General features: G+C 41.4%; 1 protein-coding gene across 1 annotated transcript in view; it reads right to left on the bottom strand.

Annotated features, from left to right (window-relative positions):
• Positions 1-26,666, bottom strand: part of LOC122793101 (annexin A1-like) — a 401,547-nt gene that overhangs the window by 282,023 nt on the left and 92,858 nt on the right. The window contains exon 3 of the mRNA XM_044060832.1: positions 11,817-11,901. Coding sequence (XP_043916767.1) covers positions 11,817-11,901 — 85 coding nt within the window. The remainder of the gene's footprint in view (positions 1-11,816; positions 11,902-26,666) is intronic.

Below are 26,666 nucleotides of genomic sequence, written 5' to 3'. Positions count from 1 at the left end.
TGTCATGTCCACTGGTGACTACCTTTTCCAACGACAGCTGTACCATGCAAGCTATAGTTAATAAGAATTGGACCATTTTAAACAGTGATTTAGGGTTGGGATCTTTTTTTGGGGGAACACCCTGAATTTGTGTTTAGAAGGGGTAGGAACATAAAAAATCTATTGGAACAGGTTAAGGACTGCAATGTACAGGGGAAAATGACACCTTGTGGTGCGTGTAGTAAGTGTAAAAATATCTTATTAACATTCAAGGTTAAGATTTCTAATAGGGTTATTTCTATTAAGGGCAAGTTTAACTGTCACACACAAGGGGTGGTATATGCTGCCCTGTGTTCACAATGTCCCGGTTTTTATGTCGGGAAAACTCAACGGAAGTTGAATCCGCGTATTTACGAGCATCTATATGATGTTCGTAAGTGTGAAGAAAAAATACTTTATTTAGGCATATTAGAATGTTTCCTGACCATGCCTTCAAATTTGTGGTTTTACAGCAGGTTAAGCGGTGAGATCGTGGTGGACCTTGGAAGTTACGGTTAGAGGATAAGGAAATATGATGGCAGGTATTTCTCAACGCTCATGTCCCCCGGATTGAATTACACTATTTCCATTAGTAGTAAATTAAAGCTCAGGGTATTAGATAGACGAGATGTTCTCATTGCAATATACAAATACTATTTTGTATGTGAATTCTATATGCATCAATTATGTGTAAATATATATATATATTTTATATATTTTCATCTTTATGCAATTTGTTTTACTACTATGTTCAAGTGTAATGGTTTGTCATCAATTAGAGTGAATATTCATGATTAATTAATTGAAGGGTGTGGGTGTGTTATATAAGCTGAACTGTTGCATCATTTTACTGTCTGATGAAGTTTGGTCTGTGCGCCTTACGAAAGCGCTAACTTTTGTATTAGTTTACTGACTCTTATTTAGTAAAATGCTTAGTTCCTTTATATCAGCGTGTGGTTCATTTATTCATTTTAATGTGTATACCATACTGAGTAATGTGTGTACATTGAATATATTTGTTACAAGCATCAAGAATGTCTTCTTTGGAAAATAGATTTGGGGGGTTCACATCAACACTCTTCATACTCTTGGTGACATGACAGAAATCACACATATCAGGAGAAATTACACATCGATATAACACACAAAAAGCAACATCTGATACCTTATGCAACTGGCTAATAATAAACTCATACCTCCTAACAGTATTACAATTTTATCTTGTATAATTAACAATTTACGGACATCATTTCACAAATAAAACTTAAAGCTTTTCTTTTGTACAGTGCATCACTACATAAACCTACCTTTTTCATATATTTAATCATATTTTGGCTCTACAAACTTATTTTTTTCTGCTATGAGTCAAAGAGATTTGCCTCAGTGAAGGTGGTTTTGGGTGACTATAACTCTTTGCAGAGAGACAGAAGAAGCTGCCAACAAACAATGAGTGCATAGCTATTCAACTGTCAGCCCACCTTCCTCCTCTGACAATAGCTATGCAATAGGGAAAAATACATCATGCACCCCACATAAAAAGGCTTCAAATATGGGGCAGTGGTAGGCTTCCCTCCATCAGATATGGAGACTGCAAACCTTAATGGCAATGCTACGACTGTGCAATAAAGAACTGTGGGACATTTGCACACAGTGGTCATGTCCCAGCACAATAAGGAAATTGGCAGACTTTTTTTTTTACTGGGGGAGGACTATGAATGGCAAGTACTACTACATAATGCAATTTAGAAGACAGGCTATAATCCTGGACATAGAAAGCAATCCAGAACTCCTAAGATCACAGCCCATCATCACAACCTGGCTAATATTGGCAATTAATGAAAGTACGTCCAATGTTGCGATAGCCACACTGTACAAAAATGTATCCAAAACTACAGCATAGTGTCACTATACCTACCTGTACTGGGCTTTACAGCAGTTAATATGCCAGACTAGGAGGAAGAAGTGACCTCCATGGAAGAAGACTTTTATCTCACTAATGATATATACAGGTTCACAGGAGTGTACTAGACCAACAGCCACTGAGGCCTTTTTAAGCGCAAGCAAGCATCCCAAATCTCTGACATGTTCTGGTACCCTTGATAAGTGTAAGCAGAGGCTTGGGAGATGAAACATTCACAAGCAGGGCCCTGCAAGATGAACCATTTACAGGCTGCTGTCTGTAAACATTACAGAGGCAGGTGTCAAATCAGGGGAGAATTTTTGGTTCCCCATCCAGTTGTCCAAGTTGCGCTTGAATTGGGTTAGGGAGAAACTGTGCTTCACATGGATGGAGAGCCTATTCTGGAGAAAGGGTAGTCTCTAGAATATACACCTTCCTCTCCAGCAGGTCCTAGTTATATCCTAGGAAAGTTTAAATTTTTAGATTGGGTGTTGCTGTTTTTTCAGACATGTATTTCCCACATGGCAGTGGTTTAGTATCCACAGGTGCATGGGGAGTGGGATCAGTGCCAAGGTATGGATTACTGTTACTCTGATTAATGGCTTGTAAGGCATAATCTGCATATGATTACATGTTCATAGGTTCATAGACTAGTACTAGGCTAATTGCCCTTGTGAGTCATTTTAAGCCTAGCCAATTATCCCCTGTGAGATTCAAACCCTGTACCTTGTGTTTGTAAGGCAAATACCTTAACCATTAAGCCACCCTCCCAACCAGAAATTACATGCTCCCCATCAGGGAATCGAACACCGGTCTCCCGCGTGACAGGCGGGGATACTCACCACTATACTAACAAGGAAGACGGTTTAACTCCAATGACCACAGTGGAAGAATTGACAGCATCCTGTCCCTACAGTTTATACTAATTTCAAGAAGACTAGCCATTATACAGCACACATTGGACTCACTTATGTTAAGAGTATGGGGGCTTTTTCAACTAGGCCAAACATCTGGCACCAGGTGCAACAGTTGGAGGCGATCCTCATGTATGTAGTCTACCTGACTTCTGGCTGCAGATTAGGGAGGTACTGGCACTCCAGTTGACAAACTTGCAACAATTCAAGTCCTGCTCCCAACAGGTGGAACTTTTTAGCCGACTCCACAATTACTATATCCAGGGTTGTCCTAAGAAGTATGGCATGTACCACCTACAGACCAACAGGCTGCATCCTGCTTCCCCCACTAGTTTGCAGAGGAGTGCCTGTGGCCACCATTCCATGCACACAGAACAGCATAAAGGGCTTGCACAGACAGTTTTGTACCATACATATAGGCCCCACTCCATAAGCTATTTTGTTTTATTATTTTTTCTTATTTACTGTTTGTTATGATGAAGATCACATAGAAGATCTGCAGGCATTCATGGTATAAAGCTTATCACTGTCCCCTAAGCACCTCTCCTGGGGGCCAGAAAGTTCATCAGAACCATAGCTAGTTTATTAATTTATCCAAAGTCTGATGAAGTTCCCCAATCTGGCACCATCCAACTCTAAGTTGAGAAGCAAAAAAATTCAAAAAAATGAAAAAAGAAAAATAGTATTCTGCTTTAAAACTATTGTGAGCAGCTTGCTACAGTAAGAATACCACATACAAAGCAGTTCTCGTCTACAGTCGTGATTGAAAAGACCGTATCAGCATTCATTTATGGAGGACACTACTGCAATACATCAATTATATTCCCTAATATTTTGTGCCTGGGGCAGATACCCCCTTTGCCCCACCCTCGCTATTCTTCTAAAAATCATGTCCAAGATGTGTAATTATGAGATGCATAGCTACCTCCATGCACTGGCACAACAGTTGTTTATCTCATGGGCTTGCTGTCTCTATGTCAGACCCCTTTGCTGCATACTCTTCACCCATCTTCAACAATGGTGTGCTCTACATGCTATCCTTCTAGTGCATTAACATTATAATGCAATAGGTGATATTCCTGTATGCTACTGTGCCAGTCTTATTTCACACAAGCATTTCTGTACCATAGCCATACCACTGGCTGGTGGCTTCTCTTTGTGGGACCCGGCTCTTTTTGGCTGTGCTGAATCATGCATTTAAATCTTTTTAGTCTGTGCTGCATATGTGGGATGGTAGGTCTGATGTTTGCATTGCTACCTGGTAGTACAGGTATTTTCTGTTAGCGAGGACCTCCTACACTTTCCTGTATTGCTGTTATTTCCTGACCCAAACTTTATTACTAGCTGTTATACAACTGGTACCTGTTGGTTCACTACAAAAGTTACATTTCCATTTGCCATGAGATGATATGCCTTCCCCCAGTAGCTTAAAATGACTGCCTATGTCTCCTCCTATTTGAGTATACTGTTGAGTTCTGCAGATTAGACCTTGTGCTGCTGTTCTGCATATTAGACTTGTGCTGGTGTTACTGTGCCAAGGCCGACTAGTGTTTTCAAGCTGTTGCTGGCTTGCTGAACTTTCTGCCTTACATTGTTTTTGGACTGCTGTAGACATCCTACTGTCCTGATGGAGTTTTTGTTTTAAGCTGTTTTGAGACTGACATGCTTAATTCTTACTCCTAACATTTTTATGACTGCTGATTTCTGTGGCATTTGTTTAGACTGGCAGACTGCCCAGTAATGGGCATTTTCATTGATGCAATCTGCTATCTTTCTGCATTTATATTTACATTTATATTTCTGCATTTTGATTTTTGCAGTTTTACTTTTTCACTTGTTTCTGTAAAGGTTTTTGTACTGTCTTCCAGGAAGCTTGGTATCTAACACATATTCAGCTTAATTCTCCTGCATATTCCATCTGCCAGCTAAGTATTATATGCTTGTCGTTTTTTCATATTTCATCCGTTTTCTCTTTCAGTGCTGCTTAGTGCAAGTTGTCAGGCTGCACATTCAGAAAGCGTTTTCTTTTTTATTTTTGTTTAACCAACATCTTCTGTGTACATATTCATCTTTGATGTTGAAATGAGTAGACAAAAATAAGAATATTATTAAATTGTTGTAAGTTCCAGTCCACATTTGGCTGATTACAGAATAAATGTTTCACAGCATTAAAGCTTACCCAAATAGCATTTAAATCTAAACAGCATCTGAAAGTGTAGCCCTTTTTACTGCACTAATATTTGGTTAAATCCATGCTATCATCTAAAGGGCACTTAAAACACGGTGTCTCTGCATATCTAACAAAACATACTATTTTTTTTTCAGAATCTTGGAATAAATTATATGATAAATCTGCCCCTGGCAGCAGTTTTATAGAATTACATGTAATGGACCATATGGTCTTGTATTTCTAGAAGGAACTGAGAGAGTTCAAAAAGTACAGTTTTGTACCTACCATAAATGTAGATGTCCGAAAGGTATGCATCTGCAGTCATAACATATGTGTTGTCCTGCCTCAGGCAGCCCTTCGGTCGGCCGGATTCCAAAGTCTGGGTCTGGCCTTGGCTGATGTCACACTTCACCCGACGTCATTGCTGCTGGGGTATAAAGGCATCAGCCGACGCCATTTTCCTCAGTGTTTCTTGCCCCAGATGCCAGGTGCCCTCTAGGAAGGCTAAATTTGTATAAAAGTAGAAAATTCCAAACAGTAGAAATCAAAAGGTATATATACATATATACATACAAACAAATACACCATAATAGATTCCCCCAGCTAGCTAAGAAAGGGGTAAGTACCCTAGGAATACCACAGAGGGGAAGAAGGGTGGGTAATCCTGACTGCAGATGCATACCTATCGGACATCTACATTTATGGTAGGTACAAAACTGTACTATGTCCTTCAAGGATGCATCTGCAGTCATAACATATGGGTAGAATACCATAGCCAAACTGGGGGAGGAGGTACTAAGATAATGATGGTGTAGTTAAGATCCCTTGTAAAACTGCAGTTGCAAAACCTGCTCGGGATCTGGAGTATAAAGGAAGATTGTAATGCTTGGCAAATGTATGCACGGAGCTCCAAGTAGCAGCTTCTAAAATGTCTTTGGTAGCCACTCCTCGTGGGAAAGCTGTAGTGGTGGCTGTAGCTCTTGTGGAGTGAGGCCTGATATTTTCAGGAGTTATCTTTCCATGAAATGAGTAGCAGAATTGAATGCAATTTCCTATCCATTTTGAGATTGTCTGTTTTGAAATTGCTTTTCCTTGCACTCCTGTTGCATATGCTACCAGAAGCTGGTCAGTTTTTCTGCTGGCCTTATTTCTGTCCAGATAGTAGCGCAGTTGTCTGTGTACATCTAAGGTGTGTAGTAGCTTTTCCCCCCTGTTCTGTGGGTTAGGGAAGAATGTAGGTAAATGAATAGCTTGGTTCAAGGATACCCTGGATACCACCTTTGGCATAAAAGTAGGATTGGTTCTCATCCTGGTGAAAAATAAGGAAAGGCTGCACTGCCATTAATGCCTGTAACTCAGATACCCTTCTTGCTGAAGTGATTGCTAGCAGGAATGCAGTTTTCCAAGATAAGAACTGTAAATCTGCTGTTGCTGCTGGTTCAAAAGGGGGAAGTGTTAATTTTTCTAGCACAAAATTGAGATCCCATGCAGGCAGAGGTGGTTTCCTTGGAGGTTTTACATTTTTGATCCCTCTCAAAAATTGTCTGAGGAGAGGATGAGAGAAGACAGGAGGATCCATGTTGTACTCTGCTGAAATTGCTGATGCATGAATCTTAATGGAAGAATAGGACAGGCCATTGTGGAACAGTTCTGCTAAGTATTCCAGGATGTGTGCTAGGTTTGCCAGTGTGACATTTGTTCCCTTTGCTGCACTCCAAATGAGGAATCTCTTCCATTTGGCTGAATATGTTTTCCTTGTGGAGGGTCTGCGAGCCTCCAGGATAATGTCCTTAACCCTCTGAGATAAAACAGGTTGGTTTTGTTTTATGCAATTTTCCAAGCAGTTAGCTGCAGGGTTTTTAAGTTTGGATGCAGGGTCTTGTAATTGCTCTGCGTTAGAAGTAAAGGACATAGAGGTAGAGGCCATGAGTTCGTCCGAGACATGCTTCTCAGTAGCGGGTACCAATGCTGCCTTGGCCAGTCTGGAGCTATCAGAATTACCCTTGGCTGTTCCTCTCTGATTTTCAGTAGAACTTTGTACATCAATGGGAGAGGTGGAAAGGCATATACTGTCAGGGCCTTCCAGCTGAAAAAAAGGGAGTCCACCCTCCAGGCTTGTGGGTGGTATACTCGAGCAGAATTTCTTCAGTTGGTGGTTGAGTGGGGAAGCGAACAGGTCTATCTCTGGCATTCCCCATTTCTTTGTTATGGTTTTGAAGATGTCTGGATGCAGCATCCATTCGTGAGCATCCATGGTCGTGAGCATCCGTGGTAGTCCTGCTTAAGCTGTCTGCTAGTGAATTCTCTTTTCCTGGTACGAATGTGGCCTGCAGTTGGATGTTGAGATTCAGGCCTACGTTCCACAGGTCCATTGCCATCCGGCATAGAGGGTATGAATGTGTGCCTCCCTGTTTGTTGATGTACCACATGACTGTGGTGTTGTCCGTCCTTATCAGCAGGTGTCCTTGCTGGAGGAATGATATGAATGCCTCGATTGCATGGTTCACTGCCAGCATCTCCTTTAGATTTATGTGTAGATTCAGCTGGTCTTGGGACCATAGGCCTTGGATACACTTGTCTTCCATGTGTGCCCCCCAGCCTAGGTCTGAGGCTTCCGTGGTGATGGTCTGCCTTGGATGTGGTTTGTGGAAAGGCAATCCTCTGTTGATCTGGCAGGCCTGAGCCCACCACAGGAATTCTTTTTTCAGGCATGGAATGATTGGTATTAGGGCTTCTAGACTGTCTGTGTTGAGACCATACATTCCTTAGGTACCATTGTAATTTTCTCATATGCAGCCTGGCATGCGGGATGAAGATTATGCAGGATGCCATGTAACCCAGGGCCTGCAGAACTTTCCTTGCAGAAAAAGCTGAGTTTGTCTTGTTAATGCCATGAAGTAGACTGGTAGTTGTTTTTGTTTTTCTTCTGTGAGAAAAGCCATCTGAGTTAGTGTCCAGTTCTGCACCCAAAAATGTTATCCTTTGGGATGGCACTAGTCTTGACTTTTGCATGTTGACTGTGTATCCCAAGGCTTGCAGCAGTTGTATGACATAGGCCAAATCCTTTTGTCTTGTTGTCCGCTTGTATTAGGCAGTCGTCCAGGTATGGGTAGATTTGAATTCCCTGAAGCCTGCAATGTGCAATTACTGATGCCAGGCATTTCGTGAATACTCTGGGCGCAGTAGATAAGCCAAAGGGCAATGCTGAGAATTTATAATGCTCTGATCCTGCAAGAAATCTGAGGTGTCTTCTGCAATCTGGTCGTATAGGGACGTGCAGGTATGCCTCCTTGAGATCTAGAGCCACCAGCCAAGACTCCTTGCCCAAAATGGGAAGAAGTTGCTGTAGGGTCAGCATCTTGAATTTTGGAACAATGAGATATGTGTTCAGTGCGGACAAGTCGAGAATAGGCCTCCACTGATTTTCTTTTCTTGGTACAAGGAATAGTCTGGAGTAAAATCCTTGGCCTTGTTCCATAGATGGTACCTTTTCTATTGCTCTCATCCTTAAGTAAGCTGATTTGTTTTAGAGCCTCTGATTTCTGGCTTGGTGGAAGGTTTGGCATTCCTCTCTTTTTTGGTAGAGTGTGGAAGTGAAACCTGTAGCCTTTGTCTATTGTTTGCAAAGTCCATTTGTCTCCTGTAATGCAATGCCAGTTTTCTGAAAATAAAGCTAGCTTTCCGCCCAAGTGTGCTTCCAGTTGTTCTCTGGTAAGCGGAATCAGAGCCAAGTCATTGTGTCTGTCCTGTGGAAGTGGTTGCAGTCGCAGCTGTGGCGGCACTTCTCTGGTTGGCAGGTTGCCACTGACGACCCCTGTAGGCACCCCTTGATTGACCTCTGCCTCTTGGGCATCTATTTCTGCCTCTCTGTGCTCTGGAGGTATCTGGAAAGGACCAATTCTTTGAAGGCCAATTTCTGCTGAACCTCGGAGGTTGAACCTGTAGAAAATCCTTGACTGTTTGGACAGATTTTGCTTTTTCTTCCACTTTCTTTAGAACCTCCTGTGCAGGGGAGCCAAATAAACTTTGTTTCTCCATAGGGGCATCTAGGAGTTTAGACTTAACATGGTCTGGCAAGGATTGTTCTTTTAGCCAGGCATGCCTTCGAATCACTGCTCCAGTCATAGCTGATCTAAATGAAGCCTCCAGTGCATCATAGCCACATTTTAAGAAATGATTACTGACCTTCGAATCACTGCTCCAGTCATAGCTGATCTAAATGAAGCCTCCAGTGCATCATAGCCACATTTTAAGAAATGATTACTGACCTGCTGAGAGTTGTGTACCAAATCCTGAAGGGACTTAAGGTCCAAAGGTTCAGGAGAGGAAAGCTTTTTATTCAGCTGATCTAACAAAAATTCCTGGTACTGTATCATGTGAAATTGACAGTTTAAAGCCCTGGCAGAAAGAGTAGCAGATGTATAAACCTTTTTACCCCATCTCTCTAATGCTCTTGATTCTCTTTCAGAGAGTAGGGGGTTCTTGGCAGAGGCAGCTGCAACACCTTTAGGGCCCTGAGAAATGGTTTCTGGGTCTGCAGCATGGGCCTTATACAAGTGGAAGTGAGAATCCGGGACCCTGTAGTATCTGTCAGGTTTGGCAGGGGCCGGGGGAAGAGAATCAGGGGCATAACGGGCATCATTGTATGCATCAACAACTGACAGTACAGGAGGTATGGCTAACGGCCTATGCTGTGGTAAGTGTAAAAAAGTCCTTAGCCTTTTCCTAGAATCAGAAAAATCCTGACCCTGCCATTGGAAGTGTTCCCTCATTGAGTGCAGAGTTTCCCCAAATGAAAATTCTTCTGGCGGGGAGGCAGAAGGAATGGAGTCTTCTGCATCCGAATCCTCATAAGGTGAGTATGGTCCTTCCTGATGGTCAGATAAATCTGAACCATCCGAGGAATAGTCAGAGGAGAGAGGTTCAGGGGGTTCAGACCTAGGCCTCTTTTCAGGAGGGGGTTGTGAGGCCCTGTCTGGGTGAGGTTGGGATCCCCTGATCAGTGAAATAAGGTCCTCAGCAAGGCTGAGAATCTGAGAACTTGAGGTAGGTCTGTGAGAGGGAGCTTTTGTAGGTAAGGCCTTGGCAAGTTTAGCTGCTTTAGCCCTGGAGAAGGCCTTGATAGACATAGAAGCAGGGGGTCTAGCTGCCCCACGTGCAGGAGTAGAGATGTCCAACGGGATGGTGTCGGACAAATCTTGTGAGCCCGCTTCTTCAGTAGGAAATTCTGTAGCAGACTCAGCCGGGGCCTGTGTGGCCTCGGTTGTCGGAGGCATGCTTTCGGCCGAAGGGAGAACCGAGGTTTCGGTTTCAGATGAAACCGAGACACTCGCAGTAGGCCTAACCGTGGTTTCAGCCGAAACTGCGGGCTGCGAGTGTCGGTCCTTTTCCTTGCGTTTTTTAGCTAAATGTGTAGCCGGAGTCTCCGACGGCATTTTATATGCAAAAGTGGAGCCAAAAAACTCTTCAGCAAACTCCGACCGATAAGTGTCCGTCGGTTGAAGGAAGTACAGGCTAAACAAGCTGATACGTTGTGGTCTGGGCCTAAGCAAGGAAGGCAGTAAGAGTGGAAATCCTTATGAGGTATTTGTTTCCCACAAGTTAAATTATTTACTTTGTCTGACATCGGCTGAGGCAAGAAAGAGTCCCCAACGGGGTACTTAGCTTTTTTAGAAGTCTTCGGTAGCTGAAATCTCTGGATCTGACCGACCGGCACTTGCGAACAGCTTCTGCTTCGGGCACCGCGCGGCAAGAAAGACTGGGGAAAATGGTGTCGGCTGATGCCTTTATACCCCAGGAGCAATGACGTCGGGTGAAGTGCGACATCAGCCGAGGCCAGACCCAGACTTTGGAATCCGGCTGACCAAAGGGCTGCCTGAGGCAGGACAACCCATATGTTATGACTGCAGATGCATCCTTGAAGGGCATCCTATAATATCACTTAATATATCATACTTTGGGTCGTCCAACATTCAGTAGACATATATATTTTTTTACTGTAGCTGAGTAAACAATATTTTCTCCACAGGGAAATTAAATGGAAATGACTAATTATTAATACAATTCATATTGTCACCCTTCTAAACATGTACCACTGTTGACTGTTTCAAGTCTTATGGAAATAGCTCCTTCTTTAAAAAGCAGTTAAAGTATTAACAGGTTCAACCATGCAGTTCTAATTATTAAACAAGTCATGTTGTCAAGGATACATGGAGCTTGACTTGTCAGGGATTTCTTCACCTAATTAGGGCTAATGGTAGGGTAAGAGGTAGAGGTATGTTAAAGGTTCAGACAATTCCTAGATACCACAGATTTACACACAGACAGAACAGTATACCACTTACATACACAGATAAAGTATACCACTCATTTAAACAGAGCATTTAACATCCAAGGACAATATGGAGGACTGCCAACTGTCCTACAAGTGCTTCTTTGGGATGCAAGAGGAAAGTGGAATAACTCGTGAAACTTGAACAGGCATGGGAAGGATGTGTGTCAAAATTGTATTACATCACAATGGGGGACGATTGCGAGCTAGTCACCAGTAGTTTGTCATGTGATATTTTACTTTTATGGTTAATCAGTAGCTTATCTCAAACAGTACATGATGAAGTAAGCAACGATTTATCTGTTATGTCCAAACAAAATTAAAAATCACCCTTGCTAAGCAGGAGAAAATATCTTAAGAGTACTTCAAATCCAACACTAAAGTGACTGAGTGAGGAGTAAACAGAACCAGGGCACATTGGATTTTACGTGCTCTTTAACTATGACCTTGTGCCTGGATTGTGTATTAGGACAGACTGCCTACCTTTTGCTTTCATAGCCTTTTCCAGTGCAGCAGCGGCTTCGTTAGCATTGAAGTTTGGACATTCTTTCACAGTTGCTGCACAATGCTGCAAAAGAGCAAACATACATGACATTAGAAAAAATGGCATTGTAGAATACTGTTTGTTTTAAACTTTTCTTTGCAGCTATGCTAAGTCTGAAATGGTTAAAAAAATTGTGTAAATTTTACTTGAAAGATTAGTCCTTCAGTAAGCCATGATCCAAAGACCCCATTTAATTGAACAAGGTTCAGTCAGAAACTTTAGTATTTTTTAGCAGGCAGGAATGACCTCATATTAAATTATTTTCAGGATGTAGGGGCAAGTTCCCCTGTATGGGGGTTTGAGGGTTTACTCCCACTTAACAAAAATGTCTCCCTGGACAGTGAGCTGTTCAGATGACCCGCATCCTAAAACACACACACACACACACTTATTTAGCATGCACATTTTCAACTGAGAAGTCAGTTAAAATTAATGCTCAAAACAGTTGCAATATTTTTATTGCGCAACTAATACTGACAGATGAGTGCTATTGTAGAATAACAGACTACATGTTGGTTTAAATACATATGACAAATAACCACAGACAGAGCAAGTATTATTCAGTATTACTCCTCCTAAAATCTATTTCTATGCTTAAAAATTGTTCTTCTAGAAAATGAATACTAACTTTGAATGTGTTATTGTTTAGACTACTCAGCAGTGGTCAAACTTGTAACTATATAGCAACAAGAGTTTCTGGAGATGGAACAGACTATGTTGCTGAAAATTTAACCCAGCTTTAAACTTACCTTTCATAACAAGGCATTGTGTAGGTACTTCTTATTGCAATTTTTTGTCTCAACAGAATGCCAATGTCAATAGTCCCATCCTAAGCACAGACGACTTTGCATTCCCAGTATTAAGGGTAAAGGCCATCTTTGGAAAGAACCACACCATAACCTGGGGAACAAATCATAGTACCAACAAAGACAAAGACTTCACATTTTAACAGAAAACTGGTATCGTCTTTGCTCTTCCATTTTTGTAAACCCATACATTATTTTAATCCCTTCTCTACCATATTTTGTACCTCATCACAAAGGCCAGTGCTATTAAAACATATGCCAAATGCTTTGTTTGGTCAGCTATGAAAAAATATTTATAGTTTCACATTGCAGAGTGACACATCAATAGGTAACCTACCATTGCCAATCCTTGAATGGGGAATAGTGAGAAACTAAGGCACTTATCTTACCAGTTTTGTTACAGAATGTATTCTCTCTTAGCTAATAAAAAAAATCTTTTTAGTATTTTAATTTGCTAGAAGTGAACATACAGTTAGTTTACAGTCAGACAATTGACCTTTACATATTAATTATACATCTTTACATGTTGGGAGATATCTAGCTACACAGACAGACTACTAGAAACATTTTTTTTTAGCTTGCTGCGCTTTTTAACCTTTTACTACTGCTCATTGGGTGCACATTACCTCATCGGGGTAAAGTTAACTTAAACCTATACTATTTGTCTGTACAGGGTGTGATAAACCAAGATGCTGCCAGCCCAGCTAGCTGGAACTTTGTAAATTATATATCACTTGAAAATATTAACATGATTTACACAGAAATGTGACACTGTCAGCCCAGCTAGATAGAATTTTGTAAATAATTCTGTCATTTATGAATAGTAATATGATTTGTATCCTTGTCTTAAAAAGGAAAGAAAACTGTATGTTCTGTACTGGAGCAGAAATGTGTATAAACGATATGTAAATGCAAATGTAAGGTTTCATAGTAGAAATTGGGATAAACAGACAACTTGCAAAACTCTTAAGAAAATAAGTTGATAAATAAAGAGTTTTACGATGCGTTACAAAGTTAGTTTATTTCAGCCAAGACAGAGGATGTCTAGGCTAGGGTCTTCTTAATTACAGGTTTCCAAGGCAATTGTTTTACAACTTTCAGTTTCAGGCAAGCTTCTAAGAGAACTGTCAACTTCTGAGAGATATTAAGTTCCTGCTAGACTAGGGAAACTTAGACAGAGGTGAAAAGAATGATGTAATCTGAGAGGATTCAGCAGTAATGTATATTAACTTAAGAACGATCTCAGAGAAAAGTCAGTGCATTTTGTATCTTATTCTGGACCTGTAAACATCTCACCAGTGCTTTGCCTTACTCTGTATGCAAGTTATTTAGAACACATTTTCTCTTCGAGAGAGGAATATAGCAAGATTAGTGTAGATGTTTTCTGTATTTATGTGAGACTATTCTGTATGTTGTTTTAAAGTATTTCCTGTGATTCTGTACTCTATTGTCACTGTGTCGAGTTGAGTATTGTCTTGTGCTTTTATTATTTATCAAATATATTTAAACCTTTTAATTGTGACCACTTTGTATAGCGATATTTAAGCTCTTAGGATACTTGTATGTATTTGGTGACACAGTACAGGCCACTCCTAAATAGCCTTAACCTTGAACACACTTACCATTTGGATAATAGTAACACTGCACAGTAGAAATGGACACCCTTTGGTAAGGGCCTTTATAGTAGCTGATAAGGGTGGTTGGTGGTAGGTGGTACTACTACATAGTCTGGGCAGAAGGGGGCATAGCTAGAGAACCTGTGCCAGTCTTCTCCAGGAGTGTCTGCGTGTTTGTATATAAATCAAATCTCAAAGTGTGTGTGTGTGTGTGTGTGTGTGTGTGTGTGTGTGTGTGTGTGTGTGTGTGTGTGTCAACTACTTGGGCAGGGACACAAAGCACTGGTTGGACAGAGTGTGCTGGAGATTTTGGCTTGACCACTTGGCTGAGATATTAACCCTATAGCTGTGCCAGTGTGGAGTCTTACTGGGGATCCGGAGAGAGAGAGACAGAGAGAGACAGAGAGAGACAGAGAGAGACAGACTGACTGTGACTTCTGTTTGCTCTTAAGTGTGTGTGTACCTATTGCCCTCCCAATGTGCACATCCCTCATTGGTGTTAGTGGTGAGGATTGAGGCTTCTTGATTATTGGGCCAGTCCATGAGCATCACACAGGGCAGAAAAGATTACAAAAAAGTACATAAAACATTCACTAACCATACCTTATTATTAATGTTATTTAATAACAGTAATGTATGCTATAACAAGCTTTTATTACCCCATACTTATTTATTGACATTTGACAACTGTAAATGTCATTTTAAGAACAATTTTTAGTTTTCAAAAATATAAAAAAATCTACAGTTTAAATATATTTAATAATTATACCAAATTGGACATAATTATGAAAATATCAGTTAAGAACAGATACAACTTATATGACAATGCTTTAATATTCAGAGAAATTTTTGTCGGTTTATAGAGAAATTAAAGATAAATTTGTACAATATAAACAGGAATTGTAATACGAAGTGAGAGAAAAGCCGGCTTATAGTATATTTAGAGAGAAAGCCAGGGGAGAGAACTGATAGAAGTAAGGAAGTGAGTGAAGAAGGGAGAGTAAGGAGATGTAAGGTATAAACAGGTACTCATTCACATTTAGGGATACAGTTTATCTTGGTGTTGAGCAAGAACAAAGATAGATTCTGTCTGGGAAGTCTTTCAGAATGGTTTTGAAGGCTGACAGGGAAGGCATTGACCTGATGGATGCAGGCAAGGCGTTCTAGGTCTTAGAAACATGGCATGATTATAGGCAATGTCCAGCACATTTGATGGACAGACAGGAGGTGATGGTCAGTGGATCATAATGATTAACTGGGAACAAAGTGTTGAATGGTATTTAGTGCTGGAGAAGCAGGTGGATGCTGGATAATGTTATAGGTGGTAAGAAGTTGTGTATATGTTAGCTGATAGGGTAGTTCTAACCAATTTAGGCTTTTTGCTGCTATACATTGGTGGGTTCTGAAAGGGGAGTTTGCTGCAAATTTAGCAAATTTCTTATAGCATTGTTCAAGTTTTGATTTTTGTGATGCTTAGGAGGTTAGTAAAGATGGGATTTGCATAAAGAAGTGTATGGAGGAGAAATGTAGTGAGAAGTACAGTTTTAGTTGCATTGGTGAGAAGGTTTTTGGCTCTGTAAAGCATCCTTAGTTTTTGATGATTTTTTTATGCAACTTTGTATATGCAGGGCAAATTTAAGATTATCATCCACTATCATCTCTAAAAATTTGTTATGAGAAGTAACTTCAATTGTTGCATTATTAAGACAGAGGACTTTACATTTTGTTTTTACATGAGAGACAGATTTGGAGAAAAAAAGTAGTGTTTTTTTTGGGGGGGTAAACATGGGTTGTGAGTTGCAAAGCTATGCTTAAGTGGCTGTTAAAGCATCCAGAGTAATTTTCTGGAGGTGTGCCATATTGTCAGATGTGCAAATGAGTGTGGAGCATCCGTTCCGTATTAGAGAGGTCTGTTGTGTGGAAAGTGTTGATGAGAATGTTAAGGAGGAGGGGACCAAGGATGGAGCCTTGTAGTACACTGGTGGTAACTGGGAAGTGGTGGTAAGAAGGTGGAGTGCCATTTTACTGACTGATACCTACTGGATAGATAGCTTTTGAACCATAGAATGGTTGGCTGAGAGAAACCTAGCGACCTTTGAAGTAAAAGTTTGCAGTGATATACTATGTCACAGCTTTAAACAAGTCTAGAAATAAGGAGGGGACTAGTTTGTCATCATCTCTAGCTTTATTGACAGTATCTACACAGGTTAAAAGTGCAGTGTTAGCACAGTAGGAAGGACAGAAGTCATGTGGTGTGGGGGATGGGAGTTCTTTTTGCAGGAGGTAGTTTAGCAGTTGTTTTTGAATACATTTTTTCAAATATTTTGGAGAGGGCGCACAAGATTGGCATTTGTCTAAAGTTAGTAACGTCTGTTGAATTTCCTTCTTTGCACAGAGGGATGATGTGACTTTCCACAGAGAGGGAATGTGGGATTGTGAGCCTGACCTATTTATAAAGAATTGAATTAATTTCCAGCATCATCTAAGGGAAGGATTATTAAGAAGTTCCAGTTAATAGACGATAGGGTAGTAATAAAAATATTTCTGGGTTAAACTTGGAAAGGTTGCATGTTGCATGTTATTTTACAAACAAGTTGTCACGCGAGATGTATGGTTGTATAGATTTGGAGATCATCACTGAGAGAGTCAGATATTATACCTGTGGTATTGTATTTGCTAGGGTCTGATATGAGGAACCACTCTAATACAGAATTTGTTATCTTGCTATAATTTGTGGGGCTATTAATTAGTTGTGTGAAACTATACAAGTTCATCCTAGATGTAGTGGGGTTTGAGTTTATGTCCAACCAGTTGACAGACACATCACCTAGTAGTATTTTATCTTGGGGAATTGTTATGGATATACAATGTAGGATATCTTCCAGTATAGCTGTATTCTTACCAGGAGAAATGTAAAGGAAAGTAATTAATATTTGTTTATAACTGTTTATTTTTAGGAAAGTAATAAGAAGCTTTGCTGGATTGAATTTTGGTGTTGATTTGTTTAATGGTAAATGTGGTAGTTATTGGCAAATATAAAGCAATACCACCACCCTTCCTCTATGTGGTCATTATGGATGATATTATAGCTGGGAGGTGCCATTTTGGAGCTGTTTATGCTGGGTTTAAGCCAAGTTTCGGTTACAGTGAGAATATTAGGCTTATGTTGGGCAATCCAGGCATACAGTTCAGAAGTTTTACTTCTTATTCTTCTAACATTTATGGCAACAAAAGTTAGATTACTGGGTTTGGAGACTGACTGTTGTGGGGTTACAGTAGTGTGTAGAAGGGAATTGTTTTGATGTTCATTGTTATAGGTGTGGCCAGGATTTGGGCGAATGTCTCCTCTGAGGTGGACTTTAGTATACTGAGGACATGACATTATATCTCCTTAATTTAAGTTTACAAGCATCATGTTTTAGTTCAATAGATTTCTTGGTTATAAATGCTACCTTCCAGGTTGTGTTGACAATGTGAAGTGCATATATCAAGGGCAGCATTTCTTTCACACTTCTACTTTGTTTCTGTCCTTGTAATTCCATTTCTCTTGGGCCTCAATGGTTCCTGTGTAGACTCTACAGGCAAAGTCTGATGCATCCTAGATCAGGGTTTGGCATCCTTGCAGTGGTTATAAATCTCATCTCTGGACTGACTACTATCTGGTCAATTTACCATCTTAATTCCCTTTGGATGGATGCAGAATATGGGGCACCTTTTTGCATTGGATGAAGATGAATTCCTCGAGTCCATTAGATTTTTCCTTTCAAGGAGCTTGATGAAGGGGATTACAGAGTTCTGACATGCACCCAAGCTCTTTCACAATGTCTTTTGCCATCATTCAGATCCTACCCATTTCTTTCAGATAGAAGTAAAGGAGAAATGTCTTTTCTTGAGGATGGCAGCAGGAATTCCTATGCATCCAGGTGTATCTTTATAGAGTTTTTTTTTTTTTGAGAGCTGGAATAAGACTGAATTTTTTTTATAATTCATAGGGTTGTCTAGACAGGACAGGCATAAGGCAATGTATCATTATTTGCCATTTGAGCTCCGGTCTAAGGAGAGAGATTAAATCAGATTATTATTCAGATAAGAACAAATCAGACAGATACTTTTCAGCTTGAGATGGATAAAAATCAGACATAAGCATTTGGTGAATATCTAGGATTAGTGAAGATAGTAGGACAGTGACTAGCCCCAAGAAGGAACCTGAGGTACATTTTTTTCCTTTTTGCAGATAGCGAAGCAGAAGCAAGCATCCTTCACATGTAATGTGAGTGTCCATATTCATCAAGGACACCCACACCTCCAGGTTAGTAGCAACACATGAAGCATCAGAGACCATACAGGTGCAACTAACCATAGGCAAAACTGCTATACAACTGGTAGCATGTGACATTGGAGGATATGAATGTATCACAAAATACCATCATACTGGGAGACTTCAACTACCCAAACATAGATTGGGTACATTATTCTAGCCCTAACACCCTAGCCCAAAGGTTTCTGGAATTCATAAATTCAAATGCACTAGAACAACTAGTCACCTCTCCCACTAGGGGAGATAATATACTAGACCCGATCATCACAAACATGGGGACAAAATGCTCCACACTGGAGGTATACCCCTCACTAGTGAGATTTGACCACAAACTAATCACCCTGGATGTACATATCCCACCTCCACCCCCAGCACAAAAGACCACAGTGAAAAACTTCTCAAAAGCAGACTTCACTCTTCTTAAGACTGAGATGGTATCCTTTAAGCCCACTGGGCCAGTGGATACCACATCCCACAATGCCAAATCCTTCACAAATGCTTTCTATGGACATCTCTAAGGATGCATGGATCATGCAATCCCAAATAAATCCAAGTCCCTCTCCACCAAAGGCAAGCGTCCTGTCTGGTGGACCTCAGCTATTAACAAATTGTATAACAAAAGAAGGAAGCTACTGCACGTCAGAGCAAAATCCCATAAAGGGAAGACATCTCTGATCAACATTAGCAGAAAACTACGTTCTCTCATAAAAACATCCAAGGCCAACTTTGAGAGAAAAATCGCTAAGGACACTAAAGATAACCACAAAGCCTTCTTCAGCTATGTTAGAAACCTGGGAGGAAACCCTCAGATATGCTCAGAGTTAGTTCACAACAACAAAATATACACTGAACTCACAGATATTGCCAACATTCCGGCTGACAGGTTTAGTGCAAATTTCTCCCCTCCCTCACCCCCAAAAGAAGAAATACTTATCCCAGCTGAATGTAATCTCCCTGTCATCTCAGATGTCCAAGTGAGAACCGCCCTCAACAAAGCTAAAAATACAGCATCAGCGTGCTACGTGAACTCCAAGAGGAGCTAAACCCGCACATAAAAATGCTATTTAACCTTAGCCTTACTACAGGATATGTACCTGAACACTGGCGTACAGCAACAGTGGTCCCACTCCACAAAGGGGTGCCTCTACAGACCCTGGGAACTACCCCCATAAGCTTAACCAGCCTGGTCTGCAAAGCTATGGAAAGAATCATTATGGAACTCATAAACAGAGACATAGGGGACCTACAGACACTTGACCCCACCCAGTTCGGCTTTGTAAAGGGCAGATCCTGCCTTTTGAACCTGGTTGACTTTTTCAAAACAGTCACTAGAGCCATTGATGAGGGCAAAGCAGTCCATACAGCCTACCTGGACTTGGCTAAGGCCTTAGACACAATACCCCACTCAGGCATCATAGATAAGTTCAACAGTTTAAATGTAAACCCTTATGTCACTAGATGGGTTGCAAACTGGCTAAAGGACAGAACCCATAAAGTTAAAATCGCTGGAGCAATGTCAGACTCAAAGCCAGTCACAAGTGATGTCCCACAGGGATCTGTCCTGGGACCCCTCTTGTTCGGCATTTATTTCTCAGATGTTAAAGCAAACATGGGAGGGTTGTGGCTGACAAAGTTCGCAGATGACTGCAAACTAGGCGCCATAGTCGATACACCAGCGGACACATACATCCTACAAAAAGGCCTCACAGAAACAGACAACTGGTGCCGGAGTCACGGCCTTAAACTAAATGCCAAAACATGTATAGTCATCCCCTTTGGGAAAAACAAAGTACCCACAAATTATCACATAGACAGCAACCCACTGAGTAAGGAAAAAGTAATCAGAGACCTAGGGACCCAAGTCGACAGCGACCTCTCATTTGACACCCACGTTGCCAAAGTGGTTAGAAAAACATTCTACCTTGCACACCTCATCATGAAGGGATTCACATCCAGATCCAAGGATGTCATTGTACCCCTATACTCCTCCCTCATCAGACCCATGATTGAGTACAATGCCCCATTTGGTATGTACCTCACCCGGCATTTGCAACAGCTGGAGAGACCACAAAAGTACCTCACCAAGAGGATCAAGGGTCTCCAACATATGTCTTATTCTGCCAGACTAAAGAAACTTCAGCTCTATTCAGTAGCATACCGCCTGCTCAGAGGTGATCTCTGCCAGACGTACAAGGCCATGTCCAATCAGGATCTGATGGACATGCTCCACCTCAAAAAATCCAAATCCATCAGGACCACCAGAGCTAAAGACTTAAACCTTGGCACAAGTATGAATAGGACATGCTGGAGGGATAGATTCATAACCCAGAGGCTTCCCATGCTTTGGAACAAGATCCCAGTTCATATTAGGCAGAGCCCCTCACTGACTCTCTTCGAGAGAAATCTTGATGAGTGGATGGGAGAGCGTAAGTTTACCCCCAGGGGTCACATCTGTGTCACTGCTAGACAGGGGCACAGTAAACTAATTCTATTATATAAGGGGACCTTCATTGTGTCACTACTAGACAGAGGCACAGTATTCTAAATTTATTCTGTACATTTTTGTACCATTTCATGGGGTGGCAAAAGCCACATCACTATGGCTAGGCTTACAAATGCCCCAGGGCAGATAGCCTAGTACTAAACTATGAAACTATGACTATGGCAATAACACAGGAAGCAGCAATCACAGAGGTAATGTTTTGAAGTTCAGTATGATAGGGAACGTATTTAAACTGGAGAGAAACAGTACAGTTTTCCAAGATCCATCATAACGGTTGACCAAGAAGTGTCTGGAATGGAACTTTACCCTTTCTCTTTCAGAGGGGAATTTTTTTTTTCATTGGCAGTGGAATAAGGAAGCTGCTTCAGTAGCAGGGCTAGCACAAGAAAAATGATCTGGGGAAGAGGACTCATCCCAACAAAAGGAAAATCTGTGAATCTGATCCTGCATTTGGAAGCAATAACCTCCTTATTCCAAACATAATCATGAAAGTGCAGTAAAAACATCTTTGCCATACAACTCGAGTTTAGGTTTCAGTACAGACATGTGGTCACTATCTGTGTAGAGTTTATATGTTCTTCCTTTGCCCGCAATGACTCTCCTAAAAACATGTTGGTTGATTTGCTGCATTAAGCTGTCCGTATATTAAGATGCTGTAATTTCCTTACCCTGTGGCCCAGTGTCCGTCTGTAAAGGGCCTATGGAGGAACTCAGTGTAATGTTAAAGTAACAACTAAAACTATATAGAGGTCTGTGATCATTTTGAATCACTGGTCTGTCATTCAGAAAACCTATTTCTTCTCTAATGCATTTTGGGAGGGAGAGATATCTGGATAGTCAGAACTGGGAGGCAGTTTCTGGAGAAGGTATTTCTCTTATTTCTGCCTTTCATAGAACTTGCTATCTCTTCACTGACCTTTTCAAACAGTTTGTGTTTAAACTGTTCTCAGCATGACAGTTTGCTGTAAAATGGCCACTGTATGGGTGAGTAATTTACGCTGCACTTTGGAACAGGAGAGTGGAAAAGTTGCTTCAGTTTTTTTTTCCTTCTAACCTCTTGAAGACTTCTTGATATGAAGGCGCAGACAAAAGATATTGTCTAAGGGCCATTTAAAAGTTTGTCTTCTGGTGAATGCAGGATTCCAAGTTGTGACTGCCTCCTACTAAACGTACCACAGGACACAGTCCTCACACAGGCAACATTTGACTCATTATCTGTTGTTATTGCAAGTTTGCCAATTTTACTGCACTATGGGAAGCTTCATTTTGTTTGTCACATTTGCCTATAATAAAGACTTGAACCTTGCCTGTATAAGTAGGATATGATGGAGAGACACACATGTATCCCAGGGACTCCTCCTCCTCTGGAACAAGCTATCTAGGGAAAGTACAGTTGTGTACAATTACCATAAATGTACATGTTCGAGTGTATTCACTGTTGCAGTCATTACATTAGGGTAATCTGCTGGCAGGTTGCCCTCAGTCGGCCAGATTAACAAAGTCTTGGGTCCGGTGTTGGTTGCTGTCCCTTCTCCCATGACATCAGGTCGTCAGGGGTATAAAACATGCAGCAGACGTCATTACCTCAGTTTTTCTTGCCCCAGATGTCAGGTGTACCCCCGAATGGGGAGCTAAATAAAATTTTAAAACACAAAAATATACCTCCAACCAAAAGCAAACACCAAAAAGGCTTTTAAGCATAGTAACAGAAAGTAGAGGTATAGTCAGAGAAAGACAGGGGGCTGGAGGGAAGGTAACCAGGACTGCAACAGTGAATACACTAACATCAACATTTATGGTAAGTGTACACAACTGTACTATATTTTTCATGTTTCACTGTTGCAGTCATTACATTTGGGTAGATTCTGAAAGCTATGGTTGGGAGGATGGAGTTATACAGCATTAGGACCAGCTATAAGGCCATGCAAGACAGCAGTGGCAAAGCCAGCTCTGGATTTAGAGAAAATTGGTAAAAGATAATGCTTGGTGAAAGTATGAACTGAAGTCCAGGTAGCAGCTTCTAAAATATCCCTGGCAGGAACACCTCTGAGAAAAGCTGCAGAAGTAGATGCAGCCCTGGTGGAATGAGATCTGATCCCCTGGGTGATAAGTTTTCCATGGTGCTTATAGCAGAAAAGAATGCAATGGCTTACCCATTTAGAAATTGTTTTGAAATAGCATTTCCCTCTGCCCCTGCAGCAAATGCTATCAGCAGCTGCTCAGATTTTCTTCGAGTTTTAGTCCTGTCCAAGTAGAATCTAAGTTGTCTGTGCACATCCAATGAATGCAGAATCCGTTCCCCTTTGTTCTGTGGATTGGGAAAGAAAGTTGGCAAATGAATGGACTGATTAAGAGCCATACTGGATACCACCTTGGGCATGAAGGTTGGATTGGTCCCGAGTGACACCCTGTCCACATGAAAGATGATGAAAGGCTCCACTGCCCTAAGGGCCTGTAACCCAGATATCCTTCTAGCTGAAGTAATTGCTAGAAGAAAGGCTGTTTTCCAAGAAAGAAATTTTAAGTCTGTAGTAGCTGCTGGCTTGAAAGGAGGTAGAGTGAGTTTCTCCAATACAAAAAGTTAAGGTCCCAGGCAGGTTGGAGCTCTCCTGGGTGGTCTCAAGTTTTTGGCCCCTCTGAGGTACTGCTTGGGCAGAGGATGAGAGTAGAGGGGAGGTTCTGTGTTATAATGAGCTGAAATGGCTAAGGCGTGGATTTTAATGGAGGAAAAAGACCGGCCCTTATGAAGCATCTCAGTCAAGTATTGTAAAATCTGAGGTAAATTGTGCACTGCTGTGCTCATTCCTTGAGAATGATTCCAAGCACAGAATCTTTTCCATTTGTCAGCATAAGATTTTCTAGTACTAGGTCTTCTCACCTCCATCCATCACAGGTTTGCTGAGGGATGCTAAGGGTGAATTTAAGTGATTAGCCAAGCTGCAAGGTTAAATGTTGGGAGCTGAGGGTGCAGAATCTGGTTATCCTGCTGAGACAGTAAGGAAGGTGTCTGAGGTAGGTGCCATGGAGATATTTGTGACACTGCACAGGAGTGGATACCAGTGCTGGCGTGGCCAGTCTGGAGCAATCAAGATCATTATTGGTTTGTCCTGTTTGACTTAACAGAACTTTGCAGAGTAGAGGCAGAGGGGAAAAGGCGTAGACTGATAGGTTTTTCCAGCTGAAGGACAGAGCATCCACTTTCCAGGCTTTTTTGCGGGGAGTTCTTGTGCAAAATTTGTCCAACTGGTAGTTCTGGGAGAGGCAAATAGATCTATGTCTGGGCTCCTCCATTTGCTTGTCAACATGTTGAAAATCCTTGGTTCCAATCTCCACTCATGTGGGTTCATGAGGTTTCTGCTTAGTCCATCTGCCAGTGTATTTAATTTTCCTGGCAGGAATTGAGCTTGTAGGTGCACTTGGTAGCTCAAGGCAGTGTTCCACAATGCCATGGCTAGTCTGCAGAGGGGGTAGGAATATGTACTCCATATGTACCCCCCTGCTTGTTTATGTACCACATAACCGTAGTGTTGTCCATCTTTACCATTAGTTGTCCTGGAAGAATGTAGTCCTTGAAGGCTGTCTGAGCATTCTGTACAGCTAACATTTCTTTTTGATTGATATGTAGGTGCATTTGATTTGGGTTCCATTTGCCCTAAATGCACCTCCCTGCCAGGTGAGCCCCCCCCCATGCATACTCTGATGCGTCTGTAGTTAGCGTTTGGGTGGCAGGGGGTAGCGTGAATGGCAGTCCCTTGTTTTGGTGGCAGGCCTCTGCCCACCCTAGGAACTCCAGGCGTAGGGAAAGTAGGATAGGAATCATTGTTTCCAGGCTGTGACAATGTTGACTCCATAGACTTTTTAAGAACCACTGAAGTTTCCTCATATGCAGTCTTGCATATGAAATTAGAAGAATGCAGGAGGCCATGAACTCAAAGGCTTGCAGTATTTGTCTTGCAGATGGCAGGGCTTTTGTGGCCATTTGTTTGAAGTAAGTTACCAAATGGATTTCTTTTTCTGGCATGAGGAAAGCCATCTGGGCAGTTGTACTCAAGCTTGCACCCAGGAATGTAATCTGTTGAGAGGGTACCAGTTGCGATTTCTTTTTGTTTATGGTATACCCTAGACAAGTTAGAACCCTTTTTACAAATGCCAGATTTAGAAGTATGGACTGGTTTTCTGCCTGAATTAGACAAATGTCCAGGTATGGATATATATGAATATTTCTTTGCTTGCAAAATGCAATTATTGGAGCCAGGTACTTTGTGAATACCCTGGGTGCAGTAGACAAGCCAAAGGCCAGTGCAGAGAACTGATAATGCAAGTAGCCTGCTTTGAAGCATAGGTATCTTCTGCAAGATTCCCTGATTGGGATATGCAGGTAAGCTTCTTTTAAATCTAGAGTTGCCAACCAGGCATCTTTGCCTAGCATAGGAAGTAACTGGTGAAGAGTCAGCATCTTGAATTTTGGAATGTCCAGAAAGGTGTTTAGAGTAGACAGGTCCAGACTTGGATGCCATGATTTGTCTTTTCTGGGTACCATTAAAAGCCTGGAATAGAAACGGTGTCCATTTTCCTCTTCTCGTACTGTTTGAATAGCCCCCATGTTTAAGAGGGAAAGTCCTTGTTTTTGAGCCTCTGCCCACTGATTTGGGGGCAGATCTGGCCACCCATTTGGTGTTGGCAACATGTGGAAATGAAATCTGTATCCCTGGGACACTACATTTAAAACCCATTTGTCCTGGGTTATGAGTTCCCTGTTTTTTGCATGAAAAGCACTCTTTCCCCCCAAAGACGCGGCTAAAAGGCAAGTGCTTGGTAATTTTAAAGGAAAGTCATTGAGACTGTTTACCATAGGGGGTGTCGCATCTTGTTATTTCCAGCTTTGGAAGTGGAGGCCCCCCATTGCTTAGGTCTGAGAGTCCCCTGGGACTGAAACCTGGTGCTTTTGGTGTGTCTGGATTTGGCTTGAGAGGATCTGGAAGGAGCTGGAAAGGACCAATACTTGGTAGGCCAGTGCCTACTAAATCTTAGAGGTTGCACTTGTAAGAAATCTTTTACAGTTTGCATAGATTTAGCTTTAATCTTCCATCTTTTTTAAAACTTCTTCAGCCTTATTGCCAAACAGGCAGTCCTGATTTAAAGGAGCATCCAACAATTTTGCTTTAACATGATCAGGCAGAGATTGCTCCTTAAGCCAAGCATGCCTTCTAAGCACAGACCCAGTAACAGCAGCCCTGCAAGAGGCCTCTAAAGAATCAAAACCACATTGCAAAGTATGTTTTCCAACTTGTTCAGCAGAATGCAGTAAATCTTGTAAATCTTTATTTTCCACACAAATCAACATCATTTTCTGTTTAAGCAGTCCAATAATATGCTGTTAATATTTTAACATATGAAACTGGCAGTTTAAAGCCCTGACAGCCAAGGTTGCAGAAGTATAAACCTTTTCACCCCATCTATCCAGCGCCCTGGCGTCTCTATCAGAATGGGTAGGATTTTTAGCAGTAGAAGCCTTAATGCCCTTAGGCCCTTGACAAATGGATTCA

Source organism: Protopterus annectens, chromosome 2.part0 (assembly GCF_019279795.1).
Source record: "Protopterus annectens isolate FY-2018-M chromosome 2.part0, PAN1.0, whole genome shotgun sequence".
Classification (NCBI taxonomy): Eukaryota; Metazoa; Chordata; order Ceratodontiformes; family Protopteridae; genus Protopterus; species Protopterus annectens.
This window is presented reverse-complemented; position numbering and strand designations above follow the sequence as displayed.